The 20,737-nt window shown below is 45.3% G+C and overlaps 1 protein-coding gene across 1 annotated transcript; it reads right to left on the reverse strand.

Annotated features, from left to right (window-relative positions):
* Positions 1-297: 297 nt before the first annotated feature.
* LOC123137752 (putative glycerol-3-phosphate transporter 4) lies at positions 298-3,521 on the reverse strand. Its single transcript, XM_044557598.1, has 3 exons — positions 2,499-3,521; positions 1,190-1,738; positions 298-1,078 (listed from the first exon to the last, which is right to left on the reverse strand). The coding sequence occupies exons 1-3, from the start codon at positions 3,418-3,420 to the stop codon at positions 1,041-1,043; spliced, it is 1,509 nt and encodes a 502-aa protein (XP_044413533.1). The 5' UTR covers positions 3,421-3,521; the 3' UTR covers positions 298-1,040.
* Between the last annotated feature and the right edge of the window lie 17,216 nt (positions 3,522-20,737).

Below are 20,737 nucleotides of genomic sequence, written 5' to 3' on the forward strand. Positions count from 1 at the left end.
ATATACTTCATGCTTCACATTTTTGTTATAGATGATGTCATGCAAAGTTCAAAAGTTTTTTTATCTTTTTATACATCATTTTGTCATTATACTCTCTTATATTATTATTTTATTTTTGTTGTTGTCTAAGCACCAATTTAATGCATTTGTTTTAACATGATTCCCACAACAACGCATGATGCATCATATAATCTTATATGATCAGTTTAATAACTAGAAGATGTTTGTCCATTGTAAACAGAAAAATATCGACTTATTAAAATGCTCATGTATTGTTAAGCCATTGGTATACTTGAGAAAAATGTGTTGCAGAACATATGTTCTCATGTTTAAAATAAATTCACATGTATTAAAATACATTTTCAAGAGAAAAAAATATACATGTGTTGCATCAAGAAGTATTCACAAATACCCCAAAAAAGTTTGCAAACATAAAAAAATAAATTCATGCGTTCTTCAAACATGTTTGAAAAAGGAAAGCTCATATATGTTAAAAACATATGTTCATGTTTTGAAAAGAAAATGTTTTATGTTTTTTAGAACAGCTGTTTGTTGTATCTCATAACAAAATGCATGTGTTTACCACAAAAATAAGAGTGCAAAATATATAAATAGAGAACAGAAAAAGAAAACCATAAGAAATAAAGACTTCACACAAAAAAAGAGATACTGATGCTGATTCAAAGTTTTCGCCACAGATACTATTCAGCCAACATTGACAGTAAAAATATATACAGTGCAAACACCATGCATAAAAAATGGCAAGAGTTCAGACTTACTTCAGACTTGGAAGTCATTTGACACTTTCATCTTCATCTATGAGAAAGGACAGGGATCCTACAGTAGATTGATACATTACAAGATGTTACAGTATATACTATACTATCCTGCGGCAAAGAGAAGACAACAGATGCTATCTCAACCATATTTGCGTGGTATCATCTTCAGCACCAACATATTGAATGCCTTCCTCAACTATGACAACATTACAAAAATGTATACCACATTCCCACCACACCTGCGCCAAAACTGCCTCGCCCTCAACTACTCCCCTCTAAAAGTGGTTGAGCACCAGGATCTATGAGATAAAGAGGAAGGGAAAATCAGCGTAACAGATAGGACACTACAAGTCTACAATTTGCCATCTCTAGAATAAAGATAAATGCAAGCTCAGCATCTTTATTATTACCTGCAGTTCCATTCGGCGTGTTACTTGAGCGATTCCTCCAGTTTTGCATAATCTGCTGAATCTCTGATTTCACAAGACCTGACAAACACGCACCGGCAATCAATGCACAAAGTATAAGCATTATGAACACTGAATCCCATCCAGTTTTTGAGATGAAGCCCGTCACAAATGGCCCCAAGGCAGCACCAAGCGATCCTGTCCCGTCTATGATTGCTGTGACAGTGGCCAACGCACGGGAATCTCCTTTGAGAGATTTGTGAGTCCCCAGATCAGCAGAAACTGCAGTTGTTATCAGAGCATAAGGTCCATTGACAAACAAGCCACTGATCATCATCAGGGCAATATTTGTCACTTTTGAAGTACTGCCATATGCATGAAAGGCGTAAAGAGATGGAATTGCCAGGTACATAAACATTGCTGCAGTAGTGGCCCTGGCATCGAGCTGATCAGACATGAACCCAGCGAGAATTCCACCAATGATTCCTCCTACATCAAACAAAACTGATAGATAACCAGCACCCGTGACCGACATGTACTTGCCTCCAATAGCTGGAAATATAAGAAGGTGTAAGTAGAACCGTAAAAAGGATTTAAAATTCAGAATCCAGAAAGGCACATAAGAGTGGATGAATATAGGAGAGATATACTAAAGTTGCAGCCTTTTATGGTATCAGCAATATAAGAAGGCAGCTAGAAGAAACAGGTCAAACAAATTACTATGCAGTACTTTTAGTAATGGATGGAAGAGAAGAACCCAGGCCTTTACCAAATAGTGCACATAACCAAAGCTACTGTACCCTTGAGTAAATTGTATCTGGTCTGAAAAAGCAAAATACTACAGTTGGATCAGATAAACAGGGCAACAATGTGAACATGTGATTCATGTTAGCATTATTCTGTTCAAAGCCAGATTTAAGATACGGCATGAATAATCTGGCATGAAATAAGTTCCTGCTACAATTTGCTTGGTGTCTATTGTGCACAAGATATACCATAATGCACATTATTACAGCATATCAAAGGCAATTACTGCAGCACCTTCAAAAAAATGGTGGCAGTCACTACAGCAACCTACATCCACAACTGGAATTCTGAAACCAGAGTTCAATAATAACGCACTGTTAATTCTAAAACTACATCATTAACTTCATCAAAGTCAATTCTGAAACCAGAATTCAATAATAGGATATAGATGCACTGTTAATCATACCAATAAATCTCCTGCACAGCTGGAAGATGGCAATTCAGATCAATCTAATGTCATAACGTGCATCACTGCGCCTGGTTAAGTCGCAACAGGTGGGCATACCAGTTTGGGTCAAGTAGAAGGGGAGCCAGTACAAGAAGGTGTAGGCGACCAGCTTCGCAAAGAAGAGGCAGGTCGCGAAGGTGAGCACCCCCGGGATAGAAAATGCCTTCAAAATCCCTACGGCATCCCTCCTGTCCTCTTCCCCGGCGCCACCGGCCGTGCTGGTGCTGCTGTCCTCCTCGTCGGTGCTCGCTCCACTGGCCTGCTTGGGGGGCCACGAAGCGAAGCCAACATCCTCCGGGTAAGGCGCTAGGAAGAAAAACACGAGAACGCCACCGAGCGCCATGAGCCCGCCCGGGACCACAAACGACCAGCCCCACCCGTATCGCAGCACGGCGGCGGCGATGATCGAGCCGCTCATGTTTCCGACGGAGGTGTGCGCGTTCCATATGCCCATTATGAGGCCGCGTCTCCGGCCGCCGAACCAATTGCCGACGATGGCAACGACCGAGGGCCAGCCGGTGGACTGGAGCAGGCCCGCGATTGCCTGGGCGAAGACGTAGAACACGAGGGAGTGCAGAGAGAGGAAGTATCCGGCGCCGAAGAAGGCGACGGCGGCGCCGCTCCCGACCATTCCGGCGGCGAGGAAGAGGCGGAGATCGAGGCGATCGCCGAGGTGGCCGGCGCCGAACATGCCGAGGGAGTAGAAGGCGAGGAACGCGACGTCGGTCTCGCCGAGGAGGGCGGGGTCGTGGAAGGGCGGCCAAGACTTGGAGAGCGCGCGCTTCACGATGCTGGGTGGCTTGCGGGAGGCGTGGTAGAGGGCGTAGGCGAGGAAGGTGAGCCCGAGCACGAGGCCGCGGTGGGCGTTGTAGGAGAAGGTGGGCAGGGTGCAGAGGCCCGGCGGCGCGTGGTGGTGCCGCGCCCGCGCCCGCGACGATGACTTTGGCATGGGCGTTGAGGGTGGAGGTGGCTCCGCCATGTCCGTGAGAGGGGAGGGGAAAATGGAGTGGGGGCCGGCGGTGAGGACGTGGCGGGGTAACCGGGCCCGTGCACGACACGCGGCCGAGACGGTTATGGGCCAGACTTTGAGTTGTGTTGCCCTTTTGCTTTCGTTTGTTTATACACGGTCTTCGTGTTTTGTGCTCTTTCTTCAAGTTCTCTTTGCTTCGCGTAATCGCTATATCAATCTTCATTTTTCTGTAAAAAAAATCCATTTTCTTTCTTTTGTGAGAAAAAAGAGATTTCATTGTGTAATGATGGTGGATATGGTGCATTTTAAGGTGGGATCGGCTGTCAGGTCTGGCAGACATGTCCGGTCGCTTCATATCCGCCCTATATTTGTTCTGGATATGAGAGATGCCGGTCAGCCGTGCATTTGAGACTCGTTTGAGGTGCTCGTCTGGGTTGTTTTTTTGTGACCGGCCATTAACAGGCCGTCCGCCCGGGCGTTTGAGGCGGGTTATCTACAGTCGGGCGTTTGAGGCGGGTTATCTACAGTCGGGCGCCTCAAACGCCCAGGCGGACGGTCCGGTCACGAAAAATCGACCCAGACAGGCATCTCAAACGCCCGGGCGGGCCGGCACCCCTCATATCCAGCCCAAATAGGGGGCGAATATGGGGCGTCGGACGCATCCACCGCGTTGGACCCGGCCCACTGGCCCATTCGGCCCTACATATATTCCTTCCTATCCGCTCACCGGACCAAACCCTAGCCATTTTCCCCCTCCTGCCACCCAAGCTTCCGTCCAGTGAGCTCCCGCCTTCTTCGGCACGGTGGTCAGTAGAGCCGAGTCCTTCACCTCCAGATCCGTCGGCCCCGAGGTCATCCCGCACGGCCCTAAGGAGGACATGGTTGTCCGGCTTGCACTCCATCGCTCCCGGGAGGAGGCCCGTGCAAGGCAGAAATCTGACTCCTTCAGTCGGGAATCCATTGCGTCCGCCCAAATGGTGCATGGATTCGGCACTAGGTGTGTTGTTGTTGCCTCACCGGAGGCGGTGCAGCGGAAATGACCCTATTTATATGCAGCAGAAGGTAGACTACACTAGGCAAGCCATAGTTGAGTATTCAATTAAGTGAAAGCACAAAGACTATTAGCAGCTAGGTAGTAAGGATCAGGATGGAAGATAGTATGAAGCCAATCAGAACAAGTAGTCACTCAGTGAAGTCAAACAGATAATGCAAGCAGGCAATGACTTCACGAAGACAAACTATAAGTAAAGAGAAGCAAGAGATAGAACCAGTAGCTTGGAGAGGACAGCGATTTGTTCGACCAGTTCCAGTTGCTATGACAACTGTACGTCTGGTTAGGGACGCTGAGATTTAACTCAGAAAATCGCGTCTTCACCTTATTCCCCTTGAGCTAAGGACACTTAGTCCTCGCCCAATCACTCTGGTAAGTCTTCAAGGTAGACTTCCAAACCTTCACAGACTTCGTTCACCGGCAATCCACAATGACTCTTGGATGCTCGGAACGCGACGCCTAACCGGCTGGAGGATTCACAGTCCTCAAGCGTAACAAGTCTTCAGATCACGCGGACAGAAAGACTTCAGTGATGCCAAACACTCTTTAGGTTCTGGGTGGTTTGGGCTTTGTCCTCGCAAGGATTCTCTCTCAAATGCTTCGGAGGTGGGTTGCTCTCAAACGACAAAAGTCATGCACTAACTCTAAGCAGCCACCAATTTATGGTGTAGGGGGTGGGCTATTTATAGCCACTAGGCAACCCGACCTGAATTGTCCGAAATGACCCTGGGTCACTAAGGAATTGACATGTGTTCCAACGGTCAGATTTCAAACACACGCGACAGCTTGACTTGGGCTATAAGTAAAGCTGACTCATCCGACTCTGGATAAGATTTGCACTCATTGTCTTCGCTCGAAGACATAGGATTTGGTTGAGCATCACATCAGTCACTCTGACTTTGTTCACTTGGACCCCACTTAACAGTGTGGTGGTTCCTATGACTCAACAAAGAAGAAAAGGGAACAACGAAACGACTAAGTCTTCGCGCTCCATAGTCTTCATGCGATGTCTTCTCATGTCATAGACTTCACTGTGAATAGCTTCACAGACCATCATTGTCTTCAATGTCTTCACACATTTTTAGGGGTCATCTTCGGTAGGTAAACCAAATCAATGAGGGACTACTACCTGTATTATCCTGCAATTCTCTCAAACACATTAGTCCCTCAATCAGGTTTGTCGTCAATACTCCAAAACCAACTAGGGGTGGCACTAGATGCACTTACAATCTCCTCCTTTTTGGTGACTGATAACAAACTGGTTGAAGTTTTCAACGGGGATAAAAGTATGTGATATTGTAAAGGATTAAGATACTGTCTTCGTAAGTGGCAAAAGGCTCCCCCTGAAGATGTGCATATAAAGGTTTTGCTTTGGAATGCAAATGCACATGGCAGGTTGTACTTGTGGAGATCCTCTTCAACTTATGAAGACAACATCATGCATGAAAAGATATAACTAGGATAATGACATGCATAATGAAAAATGGACGTCTGCAAGATGACTTCATGCGGGATTTATCATCGCACATGCGGAATTTATCGTTGCATCACAGAATAGCAGAAAAAGTAGCACACGACCATCAAGTTTAAGTGTTACAACTCAAAGAACCAAGTGTTTCAAAAGCGAGAGTTGTAAGCACTTGGCAAAAGTATAGCAACCACCCATATGGACCCACTTGAAGACTATCAACTCATATGCTTCTCCCCCTTTTGTCAGTAAGGACCAAAAAGGTTTGAAGACATAGAGCCTCTACTCGTTTCCATGAGGAGTAGGTGAAGCAGCAGGGTCGACGTTGAGGTTCGATGGTGCAGACGAACTTGGTGCAGTGTCGATACGCGCCGAAGTTGGAGGTGGTGAAGTAGCATCATCGTCATCATCAATGACTCTGGCATTAACAGTTGCCGTGGAGAAGGAGTACTCAGAATCTTCGAGTGATGGAGTCCGACGCAAGACAGCGTTCCTGGGAGGAGTGGTATCAAACTTGAATCTCTCTGTGAAGCCATCGTCTTGCAGATCAGCTTCAGCACTGAGCAATGTCATACTCTTCCATGACCTCCAACAGGTTTCATGAGTGACAAACGCATTCTTGGTGGCAAGATTTCGAATGCGATTAACATCCACCAAGAGGCTTTGCATCTGACGCTTTAGCCAGTTATGATGCTTATCTTGTTTTTGATGCAGGGCGATGAGAAGCTCTCGGTCATTGAGAACACAAGATCTCTTCTGAGGCCTTTGAGCAATTGTGCTTTCAGTGGCTTCAGTATAGGCACGATGAGGTGCACGTGTACGTCCAGCCAGAGGATAAACACGAGTTGCGGCAAGAACTCCTTCAATGAGCTGAGTGAAGATTTGATGATCGGTGTTGTGAAGATAAATTGGCTCCTTGGCAGGCTCTGGGTATATGGCTTCGACAGACATATCAACCTCTGGCAAGAATATCAGATGGTTGCGCACAGACGGCTGATAGTTGACGGCAAAATGAAGCTTGATGAGGCGCATAACCCATGGAGCATAAAACTTCGGACCAAATAAATCAGAGCCAGATGCAGCCAATTGCCTGATGAAAAAGTCTTGAGCATTGAAGTTGATGACATTGAGTATATATAAAACCAATGTCTTCATTGAGCCTTCAAGCTTTGCTGAAGAAGAATGTCCATTGACGGGCCATAGAGTTCGCCTTATAATATGATAGATTGTGCGAGACAGATATTCTAGGTCTTCAACAAAGAATTCCTTTGGATATTCAGCATCTTGTGGCAGTGGCTTCATCATGCTCAACATTTGGCTCATATTGGGCTCAGGCTTCTGAAAGATGCTCTCCAAAGCATTGCGGTGAAGCTGACAGTCAGGCTCATAAAGTTCACCTAGAGTGGGCAGGCCAGTAAGCTCAATAATGTCAAGAGCTTTGGCTTCATGATGTACATTGCCTGTCATCCACTCAAGGATTCATGTCTTCGGATCCCTGTTGTAGCCGCGAATGTGAAGAGTTGCATAGAATTGTAGCAGAAGTTTTTCGTTCCAATTTTCTTTATCAGTCACAAACTGTAGAAGACCTGCATCTCTGAAATAGTCGAGGGCTTCTTCTAAGCAAGGCAAGCCCGCAATGGCTTCGCAGTCTAGACGCATATAGGGAAAGATGCGCCCCTGATTGTATAGTGTGCATGAATAGTAACTGTGATGTTGATAACTCCAGAACCGATCAGATGATATTCTTGGCGCTATCAAAGAAGGTGTTGTGTGCAATGAAGCCATTAGCGTTGAATGATCCTGAGGAAGATGCGTTACCTGGAAACCTTGGCAGCCTCGGTTTTGGCTTCTGGATCTAAGGCATGTGCTTCACATGATAATCAAATTGTGGCCCGGCAGCAGGTGGAGGAACCAGAATGGGCTAACAAACAGTGACAAGCTCGCCTTGATAAAATGCTTGCTCAATGGTGTGAGGCCTTGGTGGCGGTATAGGAGCAGAAGCATTGACAAGGTCTTCAGACTGCACATTGGTGGCAGGTGCATCATTGGCTTCAGACACCGTATTTGCTGTAGGCGCCACATTATCTTCAGCCATGACAAAGTCATTAGCTTCAGTAGTGTTGTTTGTGACCGCCTCAGTATTTTCAGCCTCCACTTGAGTAGCTGGAGGGTTCGACACATCCTCCTCGAGAACATCTTCTTGGTTGGTAGGGGGTGTGGCAACACGTTCTTCTTCTTCAGGGGTTTCTTGTGGTTCTGCGGCTGATGCAACCGGTGTATCTTCAGCAGCTTTGGCTTCAAATTCAGAGACGTTCACAGTGGGAGTGGCTTCAGGAAACACTTGTCGTGCAACTGAGTTGTCTTGCACTTCTCCTTCTGGAATGCTCGATGGAGCGACTTGTGGCCTTGGTCCTTTGCAAAGCCTGCGAAATGCGGGTGATGCTTTTGAAGAGGGAGTTTGTTGGACCACATAGTCGTCGTCATCAAGCACCTGAGTGGTGACTTGCGGTGGGGGAGTACTTGGAGATACTTGACTTGGGGTGTCTTGTTGTGAGTGATCGGCCCATGAAGCATATTGAGTGATTGGCGTCAAAGGACGACCAATGCTGATGAGTTCGATGTTCGTGAGAACAGCCGATGATACCATTTGGCGCTCGATCTGAGGAAGGACTTCATCATCATTTACATTGTCTTGGGGACCAATGTCTTCAGCTGTGATAGGATCAACAGCTGGAACTTCTTCAGCTTTAGGAGCCTCTGTGGAAGCAGGCTCGTGAACTATTAACTGACGCTCTTGGTGTTCGGATGCCGGACGAGCAAAAGAGATGGGCTCGACAACAAACGGCTCTATGGGAGCAACCCGATCTTCCTTCTTTGTCTTTCTCTTCTTGGTCGGTGGAGCATCATCAGTGGTGTTCTTGGACTTGCGCTTTCTGGCTTCGGCTTCAGATGTCCTTGTTTTCTTTAGTTCTGAAGCCGCTGTGGGGACCTTAGGCTTCGAGCCTGTCATGCTGGCAAGGAAGACAATGTGAGGCGCTTCCTGCCCTGATGCTTCGGCTTGTGCCACAGCAGGCTTCTTCTTTTTGGCAGCCATCTTGGGGTCTATGCCAGGACGGCCAAGTGCCTTGCGCTTTTCAGCTTCATTGTAAGCTTGAACACATTTGGCAGTCAGGTTTTTCATACGCTCGCGTGAACCTTTGGCCTCTTCACGTTTCTTGTGAAATGCCTCCTTGAGGTCATGCAACATGAGCTTGAAGTTTCTTGGCTATGTGCTTCTTGAACTGGGCTTTCTCATAGTCAATTTTGTTCTTCAGTTCAACAATTTTCTGAGCCAGAGCCAGCTCAGGAGCAATGACGCCTTGGAAGGCGATGCTGATGCCAATTGGGAGCTGAAGATCATCAAAACTGAGGCTTGGGTTGTCAAACCACTCATCAATGAAATTGTTCAGGATGCCCACATTGAAAAGGGGCAGATCATTGAAGATCTCCGCCTTTTGTTTGCTCTTAATCAGCTACTCAAGGGCATTATCACCACACTCATCGTCAGATGACAGATCAATAGCTTCATTCACGTTTCGCAGCACGGCAGCTGGGGTTAGTGCTTAACCAGAACTCTTGACAATTTTCTTCTGGGGCTTCTCTTTCTTCTTGGAGATTCGAGATAGATCTTCAGAATTAGTACTTGGTGCAGGAGGAGCAGTGGTCAGTGGCTTCACACGTGAAGCTTTTGGTTCAGCAAAGGGTTTTGAAGCCTTTGTTTTATTCTTCTTCTGTGGCTTAGGAGGAGTTGGCGCTTCATCAGAATCTGCGTCATCAACTGAGTGATCCACATTTGCACCTTGGACTGCAATGTGAGTGATGAGGCCTTCGAGGTTGTAGAAGGGGCCGATTCTGTTTTCATTTGCGGGTGCCATCATCCCGAGGAGTGGATGGACCGGGGTTGAAGTCAAGTCCAAATGCCTTCTTGTTCTTCGCAGCAGAATCTTTGGCAAAATTGAAGTTGCGCTTGAACAGATTGTCTTCTCGACACCATAGCAGAGAAGATGGGTCAGCATTCTCTGGCGGTGGTCCGCGAACCATGCACGGATAGAAGCCTTGATCAATAGCTTCAGAGAGGGACTGGGGTTGAAGATTTTTTTTATAATATATCTCCCCAGGGTTGCTTGATGGCATTCTTCTCAGCATACTCAGTCGTGAAAAATCTGTACTTGTACCACTCTTCAGCCCAATATCTTCAAATCTTTGGATGTATCTTGTACAGTTCATGCAGATCTATCTTGTACAGTTCATGCAGATCTGGTGGCAAATCTTTGGATGTATTCTCACGACGCTGTCTGCCGCCCTTTCTAGCTGACTTATCTGTTGCCATGAAGCTTAAACTGAATGGCTTCAGAACTTGCAAAGGCTTCCATCTGCTGGTCAAACAAGAACTTGCTTCAGGTGAATTGATGTGATGCTGTAAGAATTATGTAAATGAACGCAGACTATGAGAACCAAGGGATTCTCCCACAGACATGTACCTGTGACAGCATTAGAGATGCGAGGGAAGGGGAAGAGGTCATATGCATTCTCAGAAGATTTTGAAGATAAATCAGTTTGAAGACATTGACCTCATAGCGCGAAGACATTCACTTATTTGGTGAGAGTTGGTTCCAGATTTGTACGAATCCAAGAATAGGTACAAGTGAGGAATCTAACTTGTTGTGAAGCATAAGTGAATATACTAAGCATGATATGAGATGCAGAACAGGATAGATTCATCAGATAGACATAGAAACCGCTTTTGGTGGAGAACGACGAGTCTATCAAATCAAAAAATAGTAAAAAGTGAGTTTTAATTACCACACGAAGAACTGCTAGACGGAGCGGAGTAGGAGGCCGAGCAGTTCAATCTTCCGTGCCCTAACTTGGCGACGGAAGACACCTACGGCGGCGCGGAGAAGACGAGGTCTGCGGCCGGCGTGAGGACGACATCTGTGAGGTCGCGGCAGCTAAGCACTTCGTCGCCGGCGTCGTCGAGAGCTAGCGGTGGCGCTAGGGTTTGTGCGAGGTCGCGAGGTGGGAGAAGGATTTTGACTGCAATGTGATATGTATTTATAAGGAAAGGGACGGCACATTGCAATTACGCAGGTGCCCCTGGCGGTTCACATCTGAAGGGCACATGGCAAACATGCAACACATTGGAAGTTGTTACATGTTCTCACGCACGCCTGGACTGTCGGGGTGGTCATTCCGACTTCTCCGGGTTTCAGGCAATAAGGATATGGCATTAAAAACATATATAATTCTTGTCTCTGTGTCTTCTGCTGACAAGGACGCAGAGAAGACATTCGACAGTTTCAATAGAATGCATATGATTTGGATAGATAGAATTTGAGGTAGAAGCATAGAAGAGGTGAGGGTCCGATCACATTCACTTAGATCAAAAGATTCAAGCAAGAAGTCATAGCTATAAGTGAATGTTGTAGAGGACAGAACACAAATATGTGTATGTCCTAGTATAAGACCAAATCAACAAGGTGAAGATTATCATGAACTTAAGTTAAAGGTGAAGACAGATCAAATGCGAATACTTTGCAAATATAACGCCAAAAAAAACACTTCAAACAAAAGTTTGGTGGTGGCGTTACCCATTGTATAGGAAGTATTAGACCCAGACATGGTGCACAATTATCGTGGCGCTCCGAAGTCGAATTCCGCATTAATGTATTCACACTTAGAGTGTATGTATTCATTGATTGAAGATATACATTACTTCGTGTGTTGCACATCTAAGTCATCAATATGCATAAGTGTTAGGATGTGTGTCCAATCACAGGATATTTGAGGATTCCAAGATATTTAGCTCACACCGCAACTTGCAAAACCTTTTCTCATCCAACGGCTTTGTGAAGATATCTGCCAATTGCTCTTTAGTGTTGACGTGAATGATATCAATATCTTCCTTCATGACATGATCTCTAAGAAAGTGATGACGAATTTCAATGGGCTTTGTCTTCGAGTGCTGAACTGGGTTGTTGGCAATCTTGATGGCGCTTTCATTGTCACAGTAGAGTGGCACATGTTTCAGGTGAACACCATAGTCCTTGAGAGTTTGCTTCATCCAAAGAAGCTGAGCACAACAAGATCCAGCAGCAATGTATTCAGATTCAGCAGTGGAGAGAGATACACAGTTCTGCTTCTTTGAGGACCAACAGACAAGTGATCATCCTAGAAAGTGACATGTTCCTGATGTGGACTTGCGATCAACCTTGTCACCAGCATAATCAGCATCTGAGAATCCAACTAGATCAAACTCTGAGCCCTTTGGATACCATAATCCTAGTGTTGGGGTGTAAGCCAAATATCGAAGAATTCGCTTCACAGCTAAGTGATGCGATTCCTTTGGTGCCGCTTGGAATCGGGCACACATGCAAATACTAAGCATTATATATGGCCTAGATGCACATAAATAAAGTAAAGAACCAATCATGGAGCGGTATACCTTTTGATCGAACTCTTGACCATTGGCATCGGGACTCATATGACTTTTGGTTGGCATTGGCGTCGTGTATCCTTTGCGGTCTTGCATTCCAAACTTCTTCAGGCAATCTTTGAGGTATTTTTCTTGAGATATGAAGATGTCGTTGCGTTGCTGACAGATTTGGAGACCCAGGAAGAACTTCAGCTCGCCCATCATGGACATCTGATATTGCTCTTGCATCATGTGACCAAACTCATCACTGTATTTCTTATCAGTGCAGCCGAAGATAATGTCATCCACATAGATTTGGCACACAAACAGTTCACCATCATATGTCTTCGTGAAGAGTGTAGGGTCTAGTGAACCAGGTTTGAAGCCTTTGCTCTTCAGGAAGTCTTTGAGTGTGTCATACCACTCACGAGGGGCTTGTTTGAGGCCATACAATGCCTTGTTGAGCTTGTATACCATATCAGGATGTTTTGGATCTTCAAAGCCAGGAGGTTGTGCAACATATACTTCTTCTTCAATCTTTCCATTGAGAAAGGCACTCTTCACATCCATTTGATACAGAAGGATGTTGTGATGATTTGCATAGGCTAGCAGTATGCGAATGGCTTCAAGCCTAGCCACTACAGCAAATGTTTCATCGAAGTCAATCCCTTCAACTTGAGTGTATCCTTGAGCAACGAGATGAGCCTTGTTTCTGATAACTTGACCATGCTCATCTTGCTTGTTGCGATATATCCATTTGGTGCCAATGATATTGTGCTTACGAGGATCAGGACGCTTGACCAATTCCCACACATTGTTCATCTTGAATTGTTGAAGCTCTTCTTGCATAGCTTGAATCCATTCAGGTTCCATGAAGGCTTCAGCAACTTTCTTGGGTTCAGAGATTGAGACGAATGCAACATGCCCACAGAAGTTTGCTAGCTATGTTGCTCTTGAACGAGTGAGTGGGCCAGGTGCATTGATGCTATCTATTATCTTCTCAATCTGTACTTCATTTGCAACACGAGGATGAACTGGACGAAGATTTTGCTCTTGCTGATCAATGTCATCATTTGGAGGGTTGTCTTCAGGCTGAGCATTGTCTTCAGGTTGATTAGGTGCAGAAATGATAAGTTCCTCTTCAGTCTGAGCCTCAGAAGGTATGATCTCTCCAAATCCCATTTGCTTGATTGATTCACTAGGAGGTACTTCATCTAGCACATTTGGCAGGTGCTCTCTTTGCGAGCCGTTAGTCTCATCGAACCGCACATCCACAGTTTCAACCACTTTATAGTGAAAGAGGTTGAAGTCTCTGTAGGAGTGCGAATCCTTTCCATAACCAAGCATAAAACCTTCATGTGCTTTTGGTGCAAATTTTGAAGTGTGATGTGGATCCTTGATCCAGCACCTATCACCAAATACTTTGAAGTAACTGACATTTGGCTTCTTACCAGTTAGGAGTTCATAGGATGTCTTCTTCGGAAGCTTGTGAAGATAAACACGGTTGATGATGTGGCATGCAGTATCAATGGCTTCAGGCCAAAACTTCCTTGGAGTCTTGTACTCATCAAGCATCATTCGAGCCATCTCGATAAGGGTTCTGTTCTTGCGCTCCACGATGCCATTCTGCTGAGGTGTGTACGGAGCAGAGAACTCATGAGTGATGCCCAAGGTACCCAGATAAAGGTCGAGGCCGGTGTTCTTGAACTCTGTGTCGTTATCACTTCTAATATGCTTGATCTTGACGCCATAGTTCATCATGGCGTGATTGGCAAAGCGTCTGAAGACATCCCGCACTTCATTCTTGTAGAGGATTATATGCACCCAAGTATATCTTGAATAATCATCAACAATGACGAGCCATAGAGGCAAGCAGTGGTAGTGAGAGTAGAGTAGTGAGTAGGGCCAAATAAGTCCATGTGTAGCAGCTCGAAGGGTTGAGATGTATTCATGATTGTCTTCGAGGGATGCCTGGCCCTAGTCATCTTTCCAACTTCACAGGCACCACACAGATGATCCTTCTTGAACTTGACGCCCTCGACACCTACGACGTGTTTGCGAGAGTGTGCAAGTTCCTCATGCCAGCATGCCCTAGCCTTCGATGCCAAAGCCAACATTTTGAAGCTTTTGCTAGAAGACATACGGCCATCTATGGTCCTGCTGAGAAATCTACCATATACAGATCATCTTTCCGATACCCTTCAAAGACTAGAGACTTGTCAGATTCCATTAGAACAAGGCAACGATATTTTCTAAATAGCACAATCATGTTTAAGTCACAAAGCATTGAGACATACATTAAGTTGAAACCAAGGGATTCAACAAGCATCACTTTATCCATGTGCTAATCCCTTGATATTGCAACTCTACCTAGACCCAATACCTTGCTTTTACCAGTGTCATCAAATGTGATGTGACTCTTGTCGGATGGACATAGTGTTGAATCCATTAGTAGACTTCGATCGCCAGTCATGTGGTTAGTGCATCCACTGTCCATAATCCATTCTGAAGACTTTGGTGTCATACCCTACAGTTTAGGGGGCTAGGCTTCACCAAGGGAATTGTGAAGCATAAACATTTGACGAACAAGTGGAACATAGAAGTTCATATCTTGGTTAGGATAGATAGGATGAGTGTCAAGGAATCCTGGGACGAAATACATAGTAAGACCATTTGGGCATTTTATCTTGCGCCCCACAAGATGTTTAAGGTCCCTAGCATAAACATCAGACACCTTTGATTTTCGGCTAGAGACCTTTCCCTGTAAAAGAGAGTTAAGTTTTCTTAACCACCCACATTTTCAGGGGTGGCTTAGAAGCAATGATTCTAAGTGCAGCATCTGAGAACTTCGGCTTTGGAGCCCTAGCAAATAGCCTTGTGAATAATACTCATAAGAATAAGCAGAAAAGTTCTTTGTTCTATGAACATAGCGGTTGAGGATACATGCTCATATTCATGGGTCTGAGTATGATTTCCCTGCAAAACATTGGCGTTAGGGTGACTCAGGCGAGTCCTCTGTCTGCATGAAGCCTTTGGTCTGGGGTTTGTCTTCTTCCTAGGTGGTGTCATGATGACATTCACAGGAAGATTCTCAAGACAACTTTTGGGTACCCATATCTTCTTCATAGGTGGCCCATTCCTGCAGTTAGTACCAATATACCGGCAAACACTTCGCCATTCTGATTCTTAAACAGTTTATAGTTTGCATCAAAGGATTCATCAATGATAATAGGGTTAGCACAAGTGAAACCAGATAAGGTGGATGGATCTACTGAAAGTTCCTTTGCAGCAACCCATGTGGTTTTGGGGTACTGCTTAGGCTTCCAGTAAGAACTATCAACATTCATTTTCCTCTTGAACCCAACACCCTCTTTCCTAGGGTTTCGGTTCAGAATCTGCTTTTTGAGGACATCACATAATGTCTGATGCCCTTTGAGACTTTTGTACATCCCTGTCTCAAGCAGTGTCTTCAACCTAGCATTTTCAGCAGCAATGGTAGTGGTATCCTCAGTAGAGGGGTTAGTTACCACATCAACAGTTGAAGATATTGCAACAGTAGCTGCAGTAGAACATTCAGCAACAGAGGTAGCATTATCACGCTCAATGCATTTTAGACATGGTGGTTCAAATCCTTCCTGAGCGGGACTAATCTATTGAGCGTGAAGTGACTCGTTCCCCTTTTGAAGATCTTCATGAATCGTTCTCAATTTCTCAAGATCTTGCTTCCTTTGAAGATAATCATAGGAAAGCTTTTCATGAGTTGTTGAGAGCGTTTCAGGACGACTTTCAAGTTCCTCGTACTTAACATGAAGATTTTTGATGTCTTCAATTAAGGACTGAGATCGGGTCATTTCCGCGTCCAACAGGTCATCGCTTTTGTCTAACACTTTTTGAGAGTGTTTTGTAGCTAGTTTTGGATTCACGATCAAAGTCATCTTCACTTGATGTTTGAAAGTAAGCATCGCGTGATTTTACCTTGGCACCACGTGCCATGAAGCAGTAGGTGGGAGCAGAGTCGTCCTTGTCATTATCATCAGTGTTGGTGACGGAGCCATTGTCTTCAGTGTTGAAGATGGACTTGGCAACATGGGCTGTAGCTAGAGCAAGACTTGCAACGCCAGAGTCGGACTCCTCCTCAGACTCCACCTCCGCCTCCTTAGAAGAAGACTCCTCCTCTGAATCCATCTCCTTGCCAACAAAAGCACGAGCCTTGCCAGATGAACTCTTCTTGTGTGATGAAGACTTCGAAAAAGACTTGGAAGAAGACTTTGAGGATTTCTTCTTCTTCTTGTCATCAGAATCATATTCCTTGCTCTTCTTCTTCTTCTTATCATTGTCCCACTGTGGACACTCAGAGATGTAGTGACCAGGTTTCTTGCACTTGTGGCATGTTCTCTTCTTGTGGTCATGGGTGGAAGCTTCATCATTTCTTGAGCTGGATCGTGAAGACTTTCTGAAGCCTTTCTTCTTAGTGAATTTCTGAAACTTCTTCACAAGCATAGCAAGCTCCTTTCCAATCAGGATCACTAGAACTGCAGTCAGATTCTTCTTCAGATGAGGAAACAACCTTTGCCTTCAAAGCACGAGTTTGGCCATAGTTGGGGCCATAGATATCTCGTTTCTCAGATAGCTGAAACTCATGCGTATTGAGCCTCTCAAGTATGTCAGATGGATCAAGAGTCTTGAAGTCAGGGCGTTCTTGAATCATCAGGGCTAGGGTGTCAAACGAGCTGTCAAGTGACCTCAGTAGTGTCTTGACTATTTCATGCTTCATGATCTCAGTGGCGCCGAGTGCTTGGAGCTCATTTGTGATATCAGTGAGGCGATCAAATGTGAGCTGGACGTTCTCATTGTCGTGGCTCTTGAAGTGGTTGAAGAGGTTGCGAAGGACACTGATCCTTTGATCTCTTTGAGTTGAGACGCCTTCGTTGACCTTGGAGAGCCAGTCCCAGACTAGCTTCGATGTTTCCAGAGCACTCACACGGCCATATTGTCCTTTGGTCAGATGACCATAGATGTTGTTCTTGGTAGTAGAATCCAGTTGAACGAACTTCTTGACATCAGCAGGGGTGACACCTTCACCGGTGTTTGGAACGCCGTTCTTGACGACATACCACAGATCGACATCAATGGCTTCAAGATGCATGCGCATCTTATTCTTCCAGTAGGGGTATTCAGTGCCATCGAAGATGGGGCACGCAGCAGAGACTTTGATTATCCTTGCAGTCGACATAGCTAAAACTCCAGGTGATTAAACCGAATCACACAGAATAAGGGAGTACCTTGCTCTGATACCAATTGAAAGAACTAGATATCGACTAGAGGGGGGTGAATAGGCGATTTTTATGAAAGTCTTCAAAACATGGAAGTTCCAAAGACAAACAATAGAAATGACCCTATTTATATGCAGCAGAAGGTAGACTACACTAGGCAAGCCATAGTTGGTATTCAATGAAGTGAAAACACGAAGACTATTAGCAGCTAGGTAGTAAGGATCAGGATGGAAGATAGTATGAAGCCAATTAGAACAAGTAGTCACTCAGTGAAGTCAAACAGATAATGCAAGTAGGCAATGACTTCACGAAGACAAACTATAAGTAAAGAGAAGCAAGAGATAGAACCAGTAGCTTGGAGAGGACAGCGATTTGTTCGACCAGTTCCAGTTGCTGTGACAACTGTACGTCTGGTTAGGGAGGCTGAGATTTAACTCAGAAGACCATGTCTTCACCTTATTCTCCTTGAGCTAAGGACACTTAGTCCTCGCCCAATCACTCTGGTAAGTCTTCAAGGTAGATTTCCAAACCTTCACAAACTTCTTTCACCGGCAATCCACAATGACTCTTGGATGCACAGAACGCGACGCCTAACCGGCTGGAGGATTCACAGTCCTCAAGCGTAACAAGTCTTCAGATCACACGGACAGAAAGACTTCAGTGATGTCAAACACTCTTTGGGCTCTTGGTGGTTTGGGCTTTGTCCTCGCAAGGATTCTCTCTCAAATGCTTCGGAGGTGGGTTGCTCTCAAACGACAAAGTCGTGCACTAAATCTGAGCAGCCACCAATTTATGGCGTAGGGAGTGGGCTATTTATAGCCACTAGGCAACCCGACCTGAATTGTCCGAAATGACCCTGGGTCACTAAGGAACTGACACGTGTTCCAACGGTCAGATTTGAAACACATGCGGCAGCTTGACTTGGGCTACAAGTAAAGCTGACCCATTCCGACTCTGGATAAGATTTGCACTCATTGTCTTCACTCGAAGACATAGGATTTGGTTGAGCATCACATCAGTCACTCTGACTTTGTTCACTTGGACCCCACTTAATAGTGCGGTGGTTCCTATGACTCAACAAAGAAGAAAAGGGAACAACGAAACGACTAAGTCTTCGCGCTCCATAGTCTTCATGCGATGTCTTCTCATGTCATAGACTTCACTGTGAATAGCTTCACAGACCATCATTGTCTTCAATGTCTTCACACATTTTTAGGGGTCATCTTCGGTAGGTAAACCAAATCAATGAGGGACTATTACCTGTATTATCCTGCAATTCTCTCAAACACATTAGTCCCTCAATCAGGTTTGTCGTCAATACTCCAAAACCAACTAGGGGTGGCACTATATGCACTTACAGATCTGACGTCCATCGGCATTGTTCGGGTTCCTGACTCCGACGAGGAAGAGTAGGGCATGGGAGACGGCGGCGCCTTGAGTCCCATGAGTCGGCTCGTATCCCATGTGAAAGATCTATATGGTTGACTAGAGGGGGGGTCAATAGGCAACTACTAATTTTTAGCTTTTCTTAACAAATTAGGCTTAGCAACAAATAGGTTGTCTAGATATGCAACTAGTTGAGCAATCTATATGATGCGAGCAATAACAACAGCACAAGCAAGCACGATAAACAATACAAGTAAACCTTGCACAAGTAAAAGTGAGAGATAATCACAAGTGGATTCGGGGGAGACGAGGATGTGTTACCGAAATTCCTTCCCTTTGAGAGGAAGTACGTCTCCGTTGGAGCGGTGTAGAGGCACAATGCTCCCCAAGAAGCCACTAGGGCCACCGTATTCTCCTCACGCCCTCACACAATGCAAGATGTCGTGATTCCACTAGTGGTGCCCTTGAAGGCGGCAACCAGACCTTTACAAACAAGGTTGGGGCTCTCTCCACAACCGAATTCAAGGCTCCCAACAACACCACAAAGTTTCACCACAATGGAATGTGGCTCCGAGGTGACCTCAACCGTCTAGGGTGCTCAAACACTCAAGATTAACAAGATCCGCAAAATATTAGTGGTGAGAATCAAATTTCTCTTGGTGGAAGTGTAGATCTAGGACTTCTCAAGTAATCCCTAAAGAACCAACAAGTTTGATTGGCTAGGGAGAGAGATCGGGCGAAAATGAGCTTGTGAGCAACAATGGAGCTTATGGGAGGAAGAGGTAAGTCAACTTGGGGAAGATGACTCCTTTATATAGTGGGGGATGAAATCCAACCATTATGCACTCACAGCCCATGCACTAGCGGTAGTACCACTTACGAGAGCGGTACTTCCGCTGGCACAGAAGATTCAGCCTCTGCGTTCATCAGGGAGGCGGTAGTTCCGCCGGAGCGATACTACCGCTCCCACCAGCAGTAGTTCCGCTTGGTGTTGAACAACAGTTGGAACCCACAGTAGTAGAGGAAAATAGGGTGGTATTACCGCTAGCCACTACCGCCCATTTACAGAACGCACAAAACAAGCAGAAGTGAGGGATCACTGCGGCAGTACCGCTGGAACGGTACTACCGCTTTGGTTGATCTAAAAAGCTCAAGCACAAGGAAGGACAAGCTCAATTGTCGGGAAAGATTGAGGGTGCAAAGAGATAGTGTACGTGTTGATTCCACCCTCAACATGCAACGAAGTATCACTCCAAAGTTCCTATCACGGAGAACATAAGATGACATTGCTTGTAGGGTACGAAACCACCTCAAAGTTATTCTTTTTGATCAATCCATTGAGCTATTCCTATAAGTGCCACAAACAGCCCTAGAGTTCATTGTAAAATAACACTTTATGACACACATCAATCAACCCTAATGTCACCTAGATACTCCAATGTCACCACAAGTATCCGTGGGTCAATTATATGATATGCATCACACAATTTCCAATTCATAATATTCAATCCAACACAAAGAACTTCAAGAGCACCCCGAGATTTCTACCAGAGAAAAGAATATGAAAACGCGTACCAACCCCTATGCATAGACTACGGCAATGTCACCACGGGAATCCACAAGTTGATAACAAAAACATACGTCAAGTGGATCAATAGAACATCCCATTTTCACCACGGATATCCCATCCCAAG

This window comes from Triticum aestivum, chromosome 6B (assembly GCF_018294505.1).
Source record: "Triticum aestivum cultivar Chinese Spring chromosome 6B, IWGSC CS RefSeq v2.1, whole genome shotgun sequence".
Lineage (NCBI taxonomy): Eukaryota > Viridiplantae > Streptophyta > Magnoliopsida > Poales > Poaceae > Triticum > Triticum aestivum.